Source organism: Mesoplodon bidens (genome assembly GCF_964165515.1).
Source record: "Mesoplodon bidens genome assembly, chromosome: 3".
NCBI lineage: Eukaryota > Metazoa > Chordata > Mammalia > Artiodactyla > Ziphiidae > Mesoplodon > Mesoplodon bidens.
Genome location: NC_138178.1, coordinates 195,848 through 216,282, shown reverse-complemented (window position 1 = coordinate 216,282; position 20,435 = coordinate 195,848). Strand labels below are relative to the sequence as shown.

The 20,435-nt window shown below is 38.3% G+C and overlaps 1 protein-coding gene across 1 annotated transcript in view; it reads right to left on the bottom strand.

The window, feature by feature from the left end:
- The window catches only part of RAB18 (RAB18, member RAS oncogene family), a 34,916-nt gene extending 17,370 nt beyond the window's left edge, over positions 1-17,546 (bottom strand). Inside the window, exons 1-2 of the mRNA XM_081229488.1 lie at positions 17,306-17,546; positions 12,988-13,043 (exon numbers count right to left, since the gene is read on the bottom strand). Coding sequence (XP_081085614.1) covers positions 12,988-13,043; positions 17,306-17,373 — 124 coding nt within the window. The 5' untranslated portion in view covers positions 17,374-17,546. The remainder of the gene's footprint in view (positions 1-12,987; positions 13,044-17,305) is intronic.
- Between the last annotated feature and the right edge of the window lie 2,889 nt (positions 17,547-20,435).

The window sequence follows — 20,435 nt, the reverse complement described above, 5'->3', positions numbered from 1 at the left end:
TACAGACATTTAAACCAATGGAATAAATAGAGAACCCAGAAATAAACCCTCACATATATAGCCAACTGATTTTCAACAAGGAAGCCAAGACCATTCAATAGGTAAAGGCCAGTCCTTTCAACAAATGATGCTCAGAAAACTAGATATCCAGATGCAAAAGAATGAAGTTGGACCCTAACCTTACACCACATACAAAAGTTAGCCCCAAATGGATCAAAGATGTAAATGTAAAAACTAAATCTTAAAAACTCTTAGAAGAAAGGATAGGAAAAAATTTTTATGACATGGGATTTGGCAAAGGTTTTTTGGATATAACACCAAGAGCACAGGCAACAGAAGAAAAATAAACTGGACTTCATCAAAATTAAAAACTTACATGCATCAAAGGGCAACATCAAGGGAGTGGGAAAAAAAACCTCACAAAATGGAAAAAATATTTGCAAGCCAGTTATCTGATAAGGGATTAGTATTTGGAATATATGAAGAATGCCTATAACTTAACAACAGAAAGCCTTATTCAAAAATGGTGAAAAGGATTTGAATAGATACTTCTCCAAATAATATACACAAATGGCCAAAAAGCACAGGAAAAGACGCCCAACATCATTATCCATTAGGGAAATGCAAATCAAAACCACAATGAGACACTACTTCATATCCATTAAAACAGCTACAATTAAAGAAAAAAGTGAAAAATAAGTGTTAACAAGGACATTAAGAAATTAGAATGCCTGTGCATTGCTGGTAGGAATGTAAAATGGCACAGTCACTGTGAAAAAGTTTGACAGTTCCTCAAAAAGCTAAAAATAGAATTACCATATAATGTAGCAATTCCACTCAGGTACATACCCAAAAGAACTGACAACAGGAACTCAAACAAATAATTGTACAACAATGTTCACAGCAGTATTATTCACAAAAGGCAAAAGGTGGAAGCAACTCAAGTGTCCATGTACAGATGAATGGATAAACAAAATGTGGTATGTACATATAATGGAACATTATTAGCCATAAAATGGAATGAAATTCCAATACATACAGCTATAAAATGGAATGAAATTCTGATATATGCTACAACATGGATGAACCTTAAACACATTATGTTAAGTGAAATAAGCAAATTACAAAAGGACAAATATTGTATGCGTCTACTAATACAAGGTATCTAGAACAGGCAAATTCATAGAGATGGAAGGTAGAACAAGTTACCAGGGACTGAGAGGAAATGTGGAGTGGGAGTTATTGCTTAATTGGTGGAGTTCCTGTTTGAGGTTATGAAAAAGTTCTGGAAATGGATAGTATTGATGGTTGCAAAACAATGTGAACATAGTGCCACTGAATCATACACTTAAAAATGGTTAAAATGGTAAATTTTATCTTATGTATATTTTCACAATAAAAAATAGATAACCAGAGAATCCTATATCTATGAAAGAATTTAAATCTGTGGATAAAACCTTTCCATGAAAAAACTCCAGGCCCCAAATGAATTCTACTGAACATTTCAATAATAATCCATTACAAACAAACTCTTGCAGGAAACTGAAGAGGAATGAATACTTCCTTAGTCAGTCTATGAGTTCTACAGTACCATGATACCAAAACCAGACAAAGACACTATAATTAAAGAAAACTACAGATTAATATCCTGCATGAACATAGATGAAAATCCTAAACAAAATTTTACCATTAGTCATCCAAATAGGTGTAAAAGAACAGTACAGCACAACCAAGTGACGTTATTTCAGAAATGAAAGGTTGATGTAACACGGGGAAAAAAAATCAATGTGGATTTTACTATTTTAAACCAAAAAAGAAACTTCATATGAACATCTCAACAAATGTGGAAAAGGAATTTAACAAAATCCAACACGCATTCCTAATGAAACCTCTCAGCAAACCAGAAATAGAAGGAAACTTCCTCAACCTGATAAACTGCATCTATGAAAAGATACAACTAACAGCACACTCAGTGGTAGAGACTGAATGTTTTCCCCTTAATATCGGGAACAAAAGAAGGATATCAGCTCTCATCACAACACTGCACTGGAGATCTTCAGCCAAGGCAATAAAACAAGAAATAAAAGGCATCCAGATTGGAAAGGAAGAATGTAGAAACCCAATGGAATCTATGGGATTAAAAAAGCACCTAGAACGAATAAGCAAGTTTAGCAAGGTTGGAGGGCACTAAATAAACATTTAAAAAATCAACAGTATTTCTATATAATAGTAATGAAAAGAAACAATATTTTTTTAAAATTTACTACCATCGTACATTAAAACCTATAAAATACTTAGGGCTAAATCTCACAAAAGATGTGAAAGGTATGTATGTAACCACTCTGAGGCATTTTACCTGCACCTAAAGGTCTCAGGTGTTTTTGCTGCAGCACCTACAGTGCTGTGACCTGCATGGGCAATGGGAGTGGAAGGGAGGACACAGGAGACCCAAGAAGCCAGGAAATAGCGTCAGGCCTGGGCCTCTGGGGTGGGAGTGCTGAGCCCAGGATGCTGGACCACCAGAGAATTCCTCTGCCCAGGGAATATTAATCGGTGTGTACTCTCCCGGAGATGTCCAGCTCGACCCCAAGACCCAGCTCCGCCCAACTGCCTACAGGCTCCAGTGCTGGAACACCTCAGACCAAACAACTACAAAGACAGGAACACAGCCCCACTCATCAGCAGACGGCTGTCTAAAGTCATACTGAGCCCACAGCCACCTCTAAACACACCCTCTTGACATGGCCCTGCCCGCCAGAGGGACAAGACCCAGCTCCACCCACCAGTGGACAGGCACCAGTCCCTCTCACCAGGAAGCCTGCACAAGCCCCATGACCAGCCTCACCCATCAGGGGCAGACACCAAAAGCAAGCAGAGCTACGATCCTGAAGCTTGCAGAAAGGAGACCACAAACACAGAAAGTCAGACAAAATGAGGTGGCAGAGAAATATGTTTCAAAGGAACAATATAAAAACCCAAAGGACTATTAAATGAAGTGGAGATAGGCAATCTACCTGAAGAAGAATTTAGAGTAACAATAATAAAGATGATCCAAGATCACAGAAAAAGAATGGAGGCACAGACCAAGAAGATGTAAGAAATGTTTAACAAAGAGCTAGAAGATTTAAAGAACAAACATAGATGAACCATACAATAACTGAAATGAAAAATACATTAGAAGGAATCCATTGCAGAAAAAATGAGGCAGAAGAACAACAAGAGAACTGGAAGATAAAGTAGTGGAAATCACTGCTGTGGCACATAAAAAAGAAAAAAGAATGAAAAGAAATGAGGACAGTCTTAGAGACCTCTGGGACAACATTAAACCCACCAACATTTGCATTATAGGGGTCCCAGAAGGAGAAGAGAGAGAAAGGGCCTGAGAAAATATTTATAGAGATTATAGCTGAAAATTTCCCTAACATGAGAAAGGAAACACTCAAGTCCAGGAAGCACAGAGAGTCCCATACAAGATAAACCCAAGGAGGAACTTGCTGAGACACATATTAATCAAACTCACAAAAATTAAACAGAAAGAAAAAATATTAAAGGCAACAAGGGAAAAGCAAGAATTAATATATAAAAGAATCCCCATAAGTTTATCAGCTGATTTTTCAGCAGAAACTGCAGGCCAGAAGGGAGTGGCGTGATATACTTAAAGTGATGAAAGGGAAAAAACCTACAACCAAGAATACTCTACTGAGCAAGGCTCTTGTTCAGATTTGATGGAGAAATCAAAAGCTTTACAGACAAGCAAAGGGTCAGAGAATTCAGCACCACCAAACCAGCTTTACAAAAAATTCTAAAGGAACTTCTCTAGGCAGAAAAGAAAAGGCTAGAAACAAGAAAATTATGAATGGGAAAGCTCACCAGTATGGAGGTTCCTTAAAAAACTAAAAATAGAACTACCACATGATCCAGCAATCCCACTCCTGGGCATATATCTGGAGAAAACCATAATTTGAAAAGATACATGCACCCCAATGTTCACTTCACTATTTACAATAGCCAAGACATGGAAGCAACCTAAATGTCCATCAACAGAAGAAAAGATAAAGAAGATGTGGTAGATACATACAATGGAATATTACTTGGCCATAAAAAGAACGAAATAATGCCATCTGCAGCAACACGGATGGACCTAGAGATTATCATACTAAGTGAAGTAAGTCGGACAGAGAAAGACGAATATCATATCACTCATTAGTGAAATCTCATTTTTAAAAAATGATACAAATGAATTTATTTACAAAACAGAAACAGACTTACAGATTTTGAAAACGAACTTATGGTTACCAGTGGGGAAACATGGAGTGGGGAAGGATGAATTAGGAGCTTGGAGTTAACATATACACACTACTATATATAAAATAGATAACCAACAAGGACCTACTGTACAGCACAGGGAACTCTACTCAGTATTCTGTAATAACCTACAAGGGAAAAGAATCTGAAAAAGAATGAATATAAGTATATGTATAACTGAATCACTATGCTATATACCTGAAACTAACACAACATTGTAAATCAAATATACTCCAATAAAAATTTTTTTAAAAAAGAACATTCGGGCTTCCCTGGTGGTGCAGTGGTTGAGAGTCCGCCTGCCGATGCAGGGGACACGGGTTTGTGCCCTGGTCTGGGAAGATCCCACATGCTGCAGACCGGCTAGGCCCGTGAGCCATGGCCGCTGAGCCTGCGCATCCGGAGCCTGTGCCCTGCAACGGGAGAGGCCACAACAGTGAGAGGCCCGTGTACTGCAAAAAAAAATAAAAATTAAAAAAATAAAAATTAAAAAGAACATTATAAGTGAAAATTTTAAAAAAAATGAGTCATACACCTAGTGTAAAATACAAAACTATAAAACTTCTAGAGGAAAATGCGGGAGAAAATCATCGCAATCATCTGTTGAGCCCAAGATATAACACTGAAATCATCATCCATAAAAGAAAAAAATTGGTAAGTTGGATTTCATCACAATAAACAACTTCTGCTTTTAGAAGTAAACTGTTAAGAGAATGGCAAGAGGAGCCACAGACTAAGAAAAACACATTTACAAAGCATATTTCATCTAATAATGGACTTACATGCAGAATATATAAAGAACTCAAAGCTCAACAATAAGAAAAAACCCAATTAAAAACTGAACAAGACTTGGACACTTCACACACACACACAAAATATATACATATGGATAGCAAATAAGAACTTTAAAAGATGCTCAACATCATAAGTCATTAGAGAATGCAAAGTAAATCACAATGAGATTACCAATACACACCTATTAGAATGATTACGATTTAAAAGACTGACCATACTAAGTATAATGGATGGGGCTACAGAAGAACAGGAAGTTTCATATACTGCTAGTGGGAATGTAAAATGACACAACCACTTTATTAAAAAATGGACAGACTGTTTTCCAAAGTTAAACATGCATTTACCATATGATCCAGCAATTCCATTATTGGGTAATTACTCTAGAGAAATAAAAATTAATTTTCATGTAAAATCCTGTACTTGAATGTTTTTTAACAGGTCTATTTATTATCATCAAAAACTGGAAACAACCCAAATGTCCTACAATGGGTAGATGACTTAACCAACTCTGAAATGGAATACAACCCACCAATAAAAAGGAACAAACTATTGACACGCAAAAACTCAGAGACAGCTCAAAGGCATCATGCTAAGTGAAAAAACTCAGGCTGGAAAGGTTACACACTCTATTCCATCTATATGACATTCTCAAAACCACAAAACTATAGTGATAAAGACCTAGCAGTGGCTGCCAGGGAATAAAGACAGGGAAAAAGTGTGCCTGAAAAAAGATGGCACTAGGGGAACTCTTGGATGATGGAACTGTTTGGTATCCTGATTGTGGTAGCGATTACATAACCATATATATTTGTTATAACACATATTAAACTCAAAGAACTCTATACCCCCAAAGAAGCCAACTTTACTATATCATAATTTAAAAAATATTGCTATCTACTTGGAACATAATAGATCAAAAATACTTTCTGAAAAAATAAATTATCAGAGAACATGTACTGTAAAATTTCTGCTTCTTTCCAATTTATTTTGCTGCCGAAGTAAAGATTGATTTTGTAAAACTGTTCCATGGGCTTTTAATATAATTAGTTCTTCATTCAAAATATTTCTTGACTGTGTTATTCTGTTTCCCATGACCTTATTTGTGTCTTTTGGACAAATCTCCTAATATAAATGTATTTTCATCAAATTCTTCTCTTGTGTTTTAAACAGATTTTGCTTTTATATATCATTTCTGTGTTTGATGCCTACTTGTTTATGACTATGATAGCTGTTTTGTTAATTAATTTGGCTTTTCATCATTACATAATATCCTATTTTATTTTGTCAAGTGCATTAGCCCTGAATTCTACCTTAAATCATGTTATATTACCACCTCTGCTTCTATACTGGTGCATCCCTTTATTTCAACCTTTCCATATTTCTTTTAAGTACTTTTCAACTCCAATCTGGCAATCTGAATTATTAGGAGAATTGGACCCATTTACATTTAATTAACTGATAAATCTAATTTTGCTGCTTCCCTCTTATGTTTAGCATTTCTGACATTCTGTTCAAATATGTGTTTGATCTTTTTCATTGCTGAGTTGTATTTCTGTGCTGTAATTAAAAGAATACCAAGTCAGGAGGCTGGATTTAGTCTCAGCCCTCTTACTAAGGTCTCGATAGCCAAGAGCTTATTAATTAATCTCTTTAAGTCAATTTCCCCCTTCTCATGAAAGATATACAAATTCCTGGTTTATCTGCTATGTCGTTATTTTGGGGGAGGGGCTAGAGGATAACAGGAGAGGGGGCATCAAGACAGATACCATCAAAGCTTTAAGGGTCCAAGGAGAACAAGATAGGAGGACCTGGATCCCAAAGTCTCAGTTGACCAACAACCTAAAAAGTATCAACAGTGACCTGTGCTACGTGCTCTGCTCCCCCAGAGGACAGAGCTGAGAAGCAGTGAGCACTGGAGGCAAGAGAAGAAGGGGAACAAGGGTACAAAGGTCCGAGCCTGGGAAATGAAGAGACACCGGGGCTTTCCGTGGAGACTGCTTAGAGGGAAAAACGGTTAGGATGCCTGATGGTCTTACGGTGGCTAGCAGTAGCAAAATAAGAACATCTGGAGGGGAAAGAAGGGTGTGGAGGAAGGTCTTGTCAGAAGTAGGCTAAATTCTGAGGCTAACCTGACTCTTGCTGATGGACATGAGGCTGGCAGAAGGGTGGGTGGCTTTACTCCAAATGGAAGTCATTATCCAATAAATAAGAAATAAAATGACCAAAAAAAGCCTGGAAATTAGGAAACATATTCCTAAATCAAAGATTTCAAATAGTCAAAGAGGAAAGCAAAACTGAAAATTTAAACTATGCAGAGAGCAATGAAAAACAAACAGCCTATCACAACCTATGGGACACAGTAAAACTTGTTCTTAGAGGACATCTTTATTAAAGAATAAAGACTAAAAAGAAGGGAACTTAATACTCATCTTAAGAAACTAACAAAATAAACCAAAATAAAAGTAGGAAGGAGAAAGAGGGGAAAAATAAGGCAATTCCTCAAACAATGAAATAGATACATTCCTTAAGGAAAAGACAGACCAAAAAAATGTACAAGTTTAGAAATGAGAGAACATAAACACAGATAATGAAGAGTTTAAACGAATACTACAGGGACTTTCCTGGTGGTCCAGTGCTCCCACTGCAGGGGGAACGGGTTCCACTCCTGGTCGGGAACCAAGAACTAAGATCCTGTGTGCTGGCCAAAAAACAAAAAAAGATACTACATGCAACTAACTTAACAAGTGAGTTGGGATTTTCCTTCCTAGCTGCACTCCTAAGACTGTCCTAAGAAACAGAGAACCTGAAGAGGTTGTAACAGTAAGGAAGAAGCAGGATCAGACTGACTCAGATGAAATATAACCTTCACAGAACAGATAATTCCAGTAATATTTACGCAAGTAAGGACAATTTAAAAAGACAGAAAGCTCCTTCATTGTATACACTAATACAACTTTAATACCAAATTCTGATTTTTTAAAAATACAAAAAAGGAGACCATCTTACATATAAAAATAGATGTAAAAATTCTAAATTAGTCAACAGAATCCAGAAATACATCAAACAAAATGAGTGAAGGCTTATCTAGGAAAGCAAGGACATTTCAGTATAAAAAGGTCTATCTACCATTAGTCAGTGCTGAAAAGGCATATGAAAAACATTACAACCTTTCCTAATAAAGCCTCTAAGTAGAATGGAAGAAAGAAACAATCTATATATGATCAAGACCATTTGTCATTATTCTAAATAAAGAAATGTCAGAGCCAGTTTTATTACTTTAACATGTTTAATTGAATGAAATTATATGAAATAGAATAGTTCTATTTTACTTTCTGAATTATCTCATATTCCCAAGTATTTTAACAAGTTTATGTTGTGGCATTAAACAAGATGTATAAACTACTTTGCATTTTAATTAAATTATCTTTCTGTTAAGTAAGCCCAAACTATAAAGTAACTTGTGGATGAAATAGATCTGACACCTGCCCTTAGAAGCCAAACAGTCATGGGTATTTCTAAAAACTTACCAAGGGAGTGATAAGAATCACTGATCTAAAGTCAACCAACAACAAGCAAAATTTGTCTAACTTTAGTTGAAATATATCAACCCTCAAAAAACACTTTCACATATTGTAACAACTATAAGTCTTAGAGATTAAGAAATAGTTTGTGAGCCTGTCCTAAGTAGAGAGCCAGTTTTAAATTTTCTAATTTTTTTATTTGAAAATTTTTACTTAAAGTGCTCTTTTTGTATTCAAAGGTTACCTAAAATAGGGTAAATAAAAAAAACAAAAAGCATGAAGCAAATTTTGCCTATTTAATCATACTATATAAAGTTAATGTAACTACTTTCTATATCCATGCTTAAATTTCAACCAGTTGTATCTATGCAGTTGATTAAATACCTCAGGTAAAGACCTGATTAAGCACCATCTTATGGCCTGACCATAGCAAAAAAGAGAAATCTAATGCTTATTATTTTCCCCCCAAACATTCCCATGTAACAAACAAAAACCTGGTCAAAATATTCTTACAATTTTGTCTATGTGGTTTATTTTTATGTCAGAAACGTTACCTCGGATTATATATCATTAAATATTGGTTGTGCTTCATTATGTTTCTTCTTTTAAGACTCAAACATACTATGTAAAATCTCCTTTTCTGATTTCCATATCTATCATTTTCTCACTCTAATTTGTTTTAATATTCTTATTCATTTTGGTAAATTCTACCCACTTTTCCATTCCTAGCTTCTAGGTTCTTTATTGTGTTTCCCAGTTTCTACTGTCCCTTGTGATCCTTCCAATCTCACCTTCATTTCAGTGATGGTTTTATCTTTTCTTTCTTTCCACTCAATCAGCTCACACTGTATTTTCTCATGTAGTCGCACTATCTCTTCCCCGACCTCTTATATCACTGTTTTGTGCTCTCACTGATAAATATTTCCATTAAGGCTTTTAAATTCATGGCAAAATGTTTGGTCATTATTTTCATCTTCTTTACGGCAATATTTTTTTCTGGTGAGGATTCTTCAACTGTCCTTTGTTTTTCCATTCCTTTCTTCCTTTTCGATTCTTGAATGGTGGTAGTGGCCTTGAGCTGGATTCTTTTTTACTAAGTCATAGTTGAAAGTGGTGAGGTTTTCCTGGACAAGCTATTTGCAGGAGGTTCATGCAGAAAGCCACAGTGGATCAGTTCTGCACTGGCAAAATTTTGTCTTGATTCAGGGTTTTACATGAGAATCAGTTAGTTTTTTATCTCTCAACATTCAGAGGAGATAGGCAACCTTGAGGTTTTTCAAAGGCATCTATCTCCTCCCCTACTGCTACAGAGACAGACAAAATGCAAAAATGGCTGGTTTGTATGACTCCTTGTTTGGCTTCACCTTCCCAACTTCTTAAAACCAAACCAGATGCAGGGCAACTCCTGCCATTAGCTTAAGAAACCATTTTGCTTTTACAAACAAGGGATATAGGTTTTGCACCTCACAGTGGGCCTCTCAACCTCATGAAGCACCTCTTGCTGGCTCCGAGCTCTGCAGCCCTGGCATCGCCTACTTTCTCCTGCAGGCGGCCTGTCTGGTCCCCACTGCTCTTGGCAGCCATCCCACCTATTTCGTGGCTTGGTGTTTTAGCTGCCTTCTAGTATAGTGGACTACGAGGTGGGGTTTTAGTTTCTCCCTCTCTTTGTTATTAGTCAATTGCCAGAAAGCAAAAGATGAAAATGCCAACTCTATAGTACCACCTTCAAACCCGAAATCCAACAATTACCTTAATAGAGTATTTCATACAAGACAGAAACTTGAGTGTCTCATTGTATTACTGTAAGATAAAGGTGTGCTTTCCTTACTATTATACTGTGAGGTAAATACTAATTTTCGTATGGCCATTAACAACTGGGCTAATTATTTTTATTTCAAAAACTCATGTATATTGGTTATAACCTAGGGCAGAAAATTATCTGATGCCGAAATGTAAAAGATACTTTTCAAGACCCAAGGCCTATTGGGGGAACAAATTATGTATATTCTCATCAGTATGCTACAATCTTAGTATTTGCTTTTAAAGCAAAGCCTTTTTAGTAATAAAGACAACGAATGATCTGTCAGTCTGCAAGTCCCCAGTTACATTTGGGTTTGAAATGAAGACGGATAGTTTATAGTATATATAAGATCACTCCCTTAGGAAAATTTTAACTCTAGGCAAGTTTATTTTCCTGCCAGTTATTATTCTTCTACTCCTCGCTTATCCAATACCAGGTATGTTCTGAACAAAATCAAGTTTTATTAATAACTGATTTTTTAAAGGAGCAAATAATATACCAAAACCAAATTAAATAGATTTTGAATTACTAGTGTTTTAAATGATTACCTTTTACACGCATAACAGTAAATCTGTCAATGTTAACATGTCATCCAAAAGCTAAGTAATGCCTGATATAATTTATTAAACATTTAGTGGCACCGTGAGCTCATACTGATAGAAAGAAACAAAGAAGAACTCTTCTTTACAGAATTCTAAATAAGAAATGTAAATGGAAGGACGGAATTTGAAAAACCACAGCTGGACAACCACTATAGCTGGAATGACAGGATGACAGTTTACAGTGGAGAGACTTGGTGTACATCATCTTAAGGAACCAAGTCCCATCACCAGTAATGGCACAAATATACACTGTGCTCTGACAAGCACTTCTGAGGAATTCCTGACCAAAATGCATAACCTGAATCTAACCATGAGGACACACGGACAAATGCAATTGAAGGATATTCTATAATAACTGGCCTGTATGTGCTCTTCAAAAATGTCAAGGCCATGAAAGACATAGAAAGAGTGAAGAACTGTTCAGATTAAAAGAGACTAAGGAAAAATGACAACAAAATTCAGTATGTGATGCTGGACTGGATTCTGGACCAGAAACAATTCTTTTTCTTTGGTATACAAGACATTAGTGGGCCAACTGATGAAATCTGCCTGTATACAGGAGAACTGTATCCATGTTCATCTAGAAAATACACATTAAAGTACTTAGAGGTTAAAGACACTGAAGACACTGTCTGCAATTTTCTCTCAAACAATTCGAGAAAAGCAAGAATACTGTGTATGTGTATGTAGACAGCAAATGATAAAGCATATGTGATAAATGTTAACATTTGGGGAATTTGATTAAGATATACAGGAATTCTTTGAACTATTTTTACAACTTTTCTCTAAGTATGAAATTATTTAACAATAAAAAGGAAAAAAAATCAACCCAGTTAATAGAAACTCTTTATTTTGCCTAATAATAATACAAGGGTCATCTTTACTACATTCTACTCATCAGATCATGAAATTTTAGAGCTGGAAGAAAAATGTATTCTCTCACCAAAATTCCTCAATGTACAGAAGACAAGGAAGTGAATGACTTGCTCAAGAAGACAACATTCAAGGCAGAGCCAAGACTATTATCCTGCTCTGACTCAGCTCCTCCTACTGCTGCTGCAAGCTGCCTCTTGTTCCTTTACATTGTCACCTACTCCCTAAACATGTGACACCAGAATATTTAGCTCTGTCTTCTCATATATCCTAATAAGCTGGCGTGGCAAACCACTTTCAGGCAATCTAAATTTCATTTTTAAAAGGCATTTATGTATTACTGCTTCTAACAGTCTTTAATAACTAGTATCAATAAATATGCTGCCAGATGGGCTTCCCTGGTGGCGCAGTGGTTGAGAGTCCACCTGCCGATGCAGGGGACGCGGGTTCGTGCCCCAGTCCGGGAAGATCCCACATGCCGCAGAGCGGCTGGGCCCGTGAGCCATGGCCACTGAGCCTGCGCGTCTGGAGCCTGTGCTCCGCAACGGGAGAGGCCACAACAGTGAGAGGCCCGTGTACCGCAAAAAAAAATTTAAAAATAAATAAATAAATAAATATGCTGCCAGAATACATGCCAGATACTGTACTGAGTGCTAAAAATACAAAATTAACACACTCTACTGCTGGGTGATACTGCTAGGTCCCTTATGACAGAGACCAAGTCTGCATTATTGAACATTATAACCCACCTCTTAGGACAGTGCCTGGCATGCAATAAACATTCAAATGACTGTATACTGCTAAATAACAGACAACCCATAGCACAGGGATGTGTATACAGATAATCGTAATATCCGCAGTGTTAACAAAGTACCATGAGACAACAGAAAAGGACTTTTTTTGCTTGGTGAGATCTACAAAGGCTCCAGAAATTTAATGACTACCAAAGTTAAGACTTGAAAGACAAATAAGATTTTGACACACATGGAAGCAATGGGGTGGTGAGAGGATGGGCAGGGGGAGTTAGATGAAACAGCCTGAAGCAAGAAAATATTTGGCATTTCTACTAAATTTTTAAACATAGGCTTACCTATTGTTGCTGCAAGTTCTGGATCAAAAGTATCATCTGTGAACCTCAAGAGCAGGCTAAAAGAGATGTTAAAAAGACAGATTAGTAATTTGGCTTTTCTTTCTAATCACTTGATAAATCTTCCTGATTGTTTTATTTTGTCACTAGTTAGATGCAGATAAGAATAGCTGATGTAGTCCACTCCCAGAAATACAGCCTCAGTGCAGGTATATACAGAGGAATTAAATTATTGGAACAGCAATTAAAGAGTCCCAAAAGCAAAGTAGTTTTTACTAGAAAATATGTTCCCCATGCTCCCCTGCTCAATTCACCACGTGTGAAAACGACTGTGTTTTTTGCTTTTTTATAACTGTATTGGTATGTCCTTCTGAGAAAATGATATTAGCAAACATGTGACACTTTAACTGACATGGACAAAAAGGGGAAAAGTAAGTCTTTTGGAATGCAACAAATTAATTTTTTTTAATCTAATGCATAATTCACTCTGAATTCAGGTAAAAACAGAAAGGTGTGAAGTCTAGCATTTTGAAACAAGTAGTAAGACTATTACCCAAGTGTAAAGAGATATAATAAAAAGTGAAGGCAGAAAGGTCACATGATGGCCAGAGCAGGTAGCCTCTGGCAAATGCTGGGTAGGGTGTATAAAGTCAAGGAAGCAACATGAAGCTACCAAAAGCTTTCACCGAAAGGAATGGCAGGAATCGCTCTTTATCTTGAAAACTTATTGCCAGCAAAAAAAATGCAAGAAAAACAACAGAAGACACCTGCCATGATTATAGTAAGCGATCATGAAGGACTAAACCTAGGAAATGGTAAAGAAACTAGAAAGGAAGGCATGAAATGAAAAGATACCCTAAGAGTACTCCAAGATTTTGTTTCCCAGCATTATTTTGTTTAACATAAGGCAGAAGTGTCAGTTATTAGAAGCTCTTCAAAAATAAAATCTAAGCTTTTGTTAAAGCCCTAGATTTATAAAATTAATCAACTGCCCCTCACATTATCTCCTAAGTAGGACGAGACCATTCTATTGACCTATTTGCATTAATAAAATCAAGACAATAGCTATCTCATGTCTGAATTGCAGGAAAAAAATGTATGAATATTTCTATAGATTATAATTATTGCTGCTAAAGATTTTTTTTTTTTGTCCACAGGGTTGCAAAACGTAATGGCCTCTTGGTAGTTCCCGAACCCAGTGTCATTAATTCTATTTGAAGGATTAACTCTCCCTTTCCTGGTTTTGCTTTTTGTTGATCATAAAACCAGCACTACAAAAGCAAAGTAAAAAGAATCATATTGTAGATTTTTCTACTTAACACTGAACACTCTTGACTATAACTCATTTTACTTACCTCCAACATGAATTAGGTGACAGCACTAATAAGAATCTTAAAACACTACTCATAAGGATTTTCTTCTGTCCCCAACACTACACTTCAAATCAATAAAAGTGAAGATTTCACTAAAAATTTCAGTTACTCACAATTTAAGAATAGAAAGGTTGTGTATCTATACTCAGTCACCAAAGAAAATACTATTACAAAAACGTAGAACCTTGTTGAGTAGTAATAATAACACCATAATAACATAAATAATAACAATGGTCTTGGCTATTATTTATTAAACATCGACAACGTGGCTTGTCATTAATGGTATTCTGTCAGGAAAGACAAGGGTGTAAAGCCACAAATTTTAATACAGGCTTCGAGTATAAGGCAGCAGATCTTAGCCAGGGGTAAACTATTAGCTTGAAATGTATTCTAAATTCTATGTGTACATTTTTCTAGGCAGGGAGTCTGTTTCTCTATTAGATTTTGACAGGAACCCACAACCCGAAAATGATTAAGAGCCACTGCTCTAAAGGATGTATGTTTAAGCCTTCATACTTTCAAAGTTAAAGGAGCAAAATACTCTCCATGCAGAGCTATAGATGGAAGGAGACACCAATCCACCTGGAGAAGACCAAATCTGTAATTAGTCAGTGCGATTATAACTAACATGCATTTCTCAACTTACAAATTAAATTGGTCAAAAAGGATGGGATATAAGGGGCACAGGAGGGACGGCAACTTAAATAACAGAAGGTCTCTATAATCCCTCCCAGTTTCTGAAACACCTGGCTACTTCTTCACTTCACTATGGCTAGCCACGGAATCAAAGACTATTACACATTTAACACTTGATAGGGCCTGAGAGATTTCTACCCAACCTCACTTTTCGAACAAAGAAATGAAGGCCTGGAGTGTCTGAGTGACAAAGGTCACACAAGTGGCAGCACCAGTTTCATCATTCTCATCTCCTGGCTCCTCTCACACATGCTCATTACACTCCAAGTACGAAATAAACTGGAAAAATAACCCACTAGTTTGAATTAGTTAAGATATCCTTTGTTGTGCAATGATTTCTCAACAACACAAGTGATACATCACTTCCACTAACTCTAGATTTATAAAGAAATAGAAACCATTGGTTAGAACAACGCTGTATTATATCCATGACAAGTGTTTTTGTACTTACCTTAAAAAGCATAGGCTTCTAAAGTCATTTATTCTCATCTTATCCAGAAAGTGTTCAAAGTTTTTTCCATAGCATATGACATACACCAAAAATGTATATCTAGCCAGAAAAATAAGCCAACTTTCTCCTTAAATGCAATCCTTTCTTGAAAGAGGTAAAGGTGTTAAAATTTTGCAGTGAGTAGTTGATAATTCACCACTAACTATTGAGAAAAAGTCTGGAGCATATTAGATCCAAATAAATTTGTTTGGGGGGAGGGAACCAAGGGAACCAGTAAATCCACTTAACAGATTTTACTCTAGGGGAAGAACTTCAATTATGTGAACACTGCACTGCAATTAGCTATCAAGTAATCACCCATCTAACACATTTAGAAAAGGTGCCAATCAACCATGTTTGGGGCTGAACCACATGAAATGACATTCAACCATTCCTAACTTCAAAATCAGCAATTTCATATGTCTTAACCTAAATGAGGGTCACATCTCAAGAAGAAAATGGTCAAAAGGCCAAGGAATTCCTATTAAGACAATGTTTATATATTACCTAGCTTTTTAACCCTCAAATACAATAGATGGTGACCATGAAAATGATTTTATTCAGCCCTTTAAGTAACACACACACACACACACACAAATCATACTATCTTTTTAGCCCATAGTGTTTCATTAATTTATTCATTCTTAGGTACAAATCCCTCACTCTAACATACAGAGTACATTAAATGAGAGAAACTATGAAAATGTACCGCCATGCTTTAAAAACACATAAAGTTTCAGAATATATTTACAGAGTAAGGTTTCAAATACTCAAGTATTTTAAAAAAGTAAGACTTCACGAAGTAATGTGAAAGATAAGTTTATCAGGAGGTATAGCTAAAATATGAAATTGCTTGCAGCTCCTGGAATTTGGCTATTATTTGAAGATCAAAGCAGCGTAGAATACAAGGAGCTCATAATCATATGGCGAGGATACCTTCACCTGGAGAACTCTGTTCCAGGATGTGGATGAAATCACAGCCCTCTTGCAATACGCCCCAGGCTCCACGTCTTCCCTTATACTCAACTCTAACTACTGTCGACGTTATTTTCCCCCAAGAAAGCGTCAAGAAAGAAGAGACACATGCTAATGTGTTCTTTTACCTCTATATGATGCGGCACAATGACAAGTAACGATCACACTTGATTTTCAAAAGCGGCCCACAGCTTAAGCTCTACCGTCTTAGACTAAAGTGAATTATTTAAGCAATCAGAGGACTGAAGAGTTCTTTCACAGCTGATTCATTTTTAAAAAAAGAAAGAAAAATTGCGGGGTGCACCATAATAGGCCAGGAATGCGACCTACGGAGTCGCTAAACTTCCCGTGCAGAACTTGACGTACTACGAGGCAGGCAGGCCGAAACCCCAGCTGTAGAGCTACACCTCTCAACTCGCTGGGTGCAGGCAGCCTGGCCCCGGGGCCCAGAGGCCTCGCCCTCGGCCGGACTCGGGCCCAAGCCCGCCCGCCGCGCCCTAGGCTCCTCTACAGCAAACCGCCGGCCGGGCGGCGGCCCCGGAACTGTTTTCCTCTGGGTGCGACAGGAGGCGAAGCGATCCAGGGAGCCGGGCCTGGCAGAGGCCGTGGACCGGGCGGAGGGGTGGCGGGGCCGCGGGGCCGCGCAGCGGGAAGGCCCGGAGGCCGCCCCAGCCCGGGCCGCGCCCGGCCGTCGCCGTTTACCGTTCTTGCCGCGGCCCAGGGGACAGCGGCCACCGAGGGGGAAAGGGCCCTGCCACCCTCGTCACGGCCCGAAGAGCCGCCTCACCTGGACTTGCCCACGCCACTCTCGCCGATGATGAGGATCTTCAGGGTGGTCAGCACGTCCTCGTCCATCCTGACCCTGCTCCGCTCGGCTCACAGCTGGCCGCCCCGCTCCGCCTCTCAGCCCTTCCCCAGTGGGAGCTGCCGCGCATGCGCCCCGCCCCGCCGGTGCCACCTTCCTTTCACACCGGGTGTTTAGGTTGCAGGAGCCCCGCACGCCCGGGTTCCGCCTGGAGGTAGCTCTGCGTCGGCGCAAACCCAAGTCCCAGGTGTCCTTCCGGAGAGGGCAACTCCTCCCTTGCGCAAGCGCAGAGGGAGAGTGCCGGGTGTGATTTCACCGAGTTCGCAGGCTCTTCCGCTTCTCTAGCCCTCACTTAACCGTCCTTCCTTGGTGCACGTACTCGGAAGAGGACTGAGTCAGGGGAGTATGGTGCTCTCTGATTTCAATAGCTGCTCAAAACAGCTGCATTGCAGTGGCAAGAGTCTTGTGCGCGAAGGCAGATGATCTTAATTTTAGGTCCCAGCCACCGTATAACCGCTTTGCATTACCTAGACTTCTGAGCCTGTTCCCCTCAGTCGGCACAACTATACTTATTTGAACAAGACCGGCGTCTTAGAATTGTTATGAAGATTAAATGAGTTAATTTCTGATGGCACTTTGTAAACTCAAGTGCTCTATAAAAGGTGTGATCTGGTATTATTAACTTCCTGGCTGTTTGACAAATACCCTTCACACCTCACTTCATATTCAGAGAGATGTAAACCTCAGGTAGATCAGGTGCATACAAATCTCTGGTGGTGCAACTCAAACCAACTGTTACTCATAAGAGCTACTACACCACAACTGCAGGAATTGTATGTACATGCTTTGTCTTCTTGGCAAGCTATAAATCTTAGTGAGGGCGCCAAACCTCATGTATAGTAACTAACAAAGTGCCTGGTACATGGCAGACACTAAATAAACATTAGCCTCCCATCTTATCTTCTTTTACCTGCAGCTAATGCCAGATACAATAGATATTTAATTAAAGAATACATGTTAATAAATGTTAAAATAAATTAAGGAAATAATCTTTTTAAATACCCGGAAAAGCTCTTGTGTTAGATACCCAAATGGCTCCTTCACCTCCTTCAGGTCTTTGCTCTAATGTTGCCTTCTTAATGAAGCCTTCCCTGTACACACTACTCGAAATCTGCAAATCCTTCCAACATTCCCCATACCTCTTTTCATTGTTTTTCTGCATGTACTTACTGCCCTCCGATATATATTTTACTACTTTGTTCACTGTCTAATCTTCCCCAAAGACAAGGGAAGCTTCATGAAGGCAAGGATTTTTTTTCTGTTTTGTTCGTTCTACCCTCTGTGTCTAGAGTAGTTCCTGACATATAATATGGGCTAAATAAATATTTGTTGAATGAATTAATTGAATGAACATTCTTCCGTTCCTAACTTTGGAAGGTGATGTCAACCAGGCAACCACAACCTCTCAAAATAGCAGTTGAAACCTCAATCAAGACTATCCAGCCTCCTTTTGGCCAAGGCATCAAGAGCTTATTAGTGAGACTCACAATATTGTCAAGTTTTCCTGCTCTGGGGCAGTGATTCTAAAAGTGTAGTCCCCAGATCCCTAGAGATCCCCTTCAGGGATGAACACAAGGTCAAACTATGTTCATAGTTATTCAAGATGCTGTTTACTTTTTTCACTCTGGTTCTTTGATACTACAGTGGAGTTTTCCAGAGGCTATATACAGTGTGATAGCAAAACAGATTGAAGGCAGAACCAGATCTTAGAATTCACCTATTTTCTATTAAGCCAGACATTAAAGAGATTTGCAGAAACGTAAAATAGTGCCACTTTTCCACTGATGTTTTGTTTTAAAATAATTATTTTCATAAACATTTATACCAACTAGTAATAGGTTTATTATGTTTTAAGATGGTTTAATACATATGTTTAAATTTTTCTCAGTTCTAATTTGAATAGTAAATATGAATAGTCATCAGCTCTTTCAAGTCCTCAATAATTTGTAACAGTATACAATAATTTGTACAACCAAAAAGTTTGAGAACTGTTGCATGGCACAGCTGCCAAGACGTCTCCACGTGGGTCTGTCCAGGTGCAGAAAACCAAGCTAAACATGAATCATGCTGACATCATCATCTTCTCTATACTAGCTTTTCCTCCTGGTTTCCTTTTTAAGGAACGACATTAACAGCCGCTCACCTTCCTCAGCCTCACTACCCACCTCCCTTAAGCATCCTGAAATGTATCCACATTCTTCACTTCTACCATCACTGCTAATGTCAGGTCACCACCTCAGTTTCTTGCTGGATCACCTGCCCTGTTAGCTGCCCAGCTGGCCTTCCTGCCTTCATTCTTCTCTCTCCTCGGGCTCTTCTCTACCCTGCAGCCAAAGTGGCACTGCTAAAGTGCAAACCTAGTCCAGTCATCCTACCTTTTTTATGTTGCTCACTGCCCTTCCAAGTATTTATTATTTTATCATAGGCCCTGGTTATCCCTCCAACCTCATCTCTTGCTGTCTCATGCCTTGCACTCTGTGTTCTGGCCAAATTAAACTCCTTTCGTATGTTCAGTGAGCCGTGTTTTCCTGTCTCCAGGACCTTGTCATTCCTTCCGCCTGGAGTCCCCTTCTTTCCTCTGTCCCCAGTCCCATCCCTGCACATACACACACTCTTGCTTGGGCAGCTCCTCCTCATCCTCCATGTTCCAGTTTTTGGATCTATTTCTCCGGAATGATTTCTCAGGCCCCCCAGGTCAGCATTACATTGTGTTCTGATAGCGTCCTATGCATCTATTGTGGTATGTACTCCACAGTATTATAATTGCTTGTTCTCCTACCAGAATGTGTGCTTCTTGAAAGCAGACTTGATTAGTGTCCTGTTCACTGTTCTGTCTCCAGCATGCAGTAAAATGCCAAGCATAGAGTAGCTGCTCAAAAAATATTTGTAAATATAAAAACCTCAAATCAACTTCAGAAATTTGGAACAGTGAGGTCTTCTTATTTATTTGTTGCTTATATGAGTTGGAATGTCTCTTGAATCTCTGTCTTGAACATTAGGGGAAGAAAAACCTCGGTAAATCTTAATGCACAGCCATTACCAGGTATTGCTA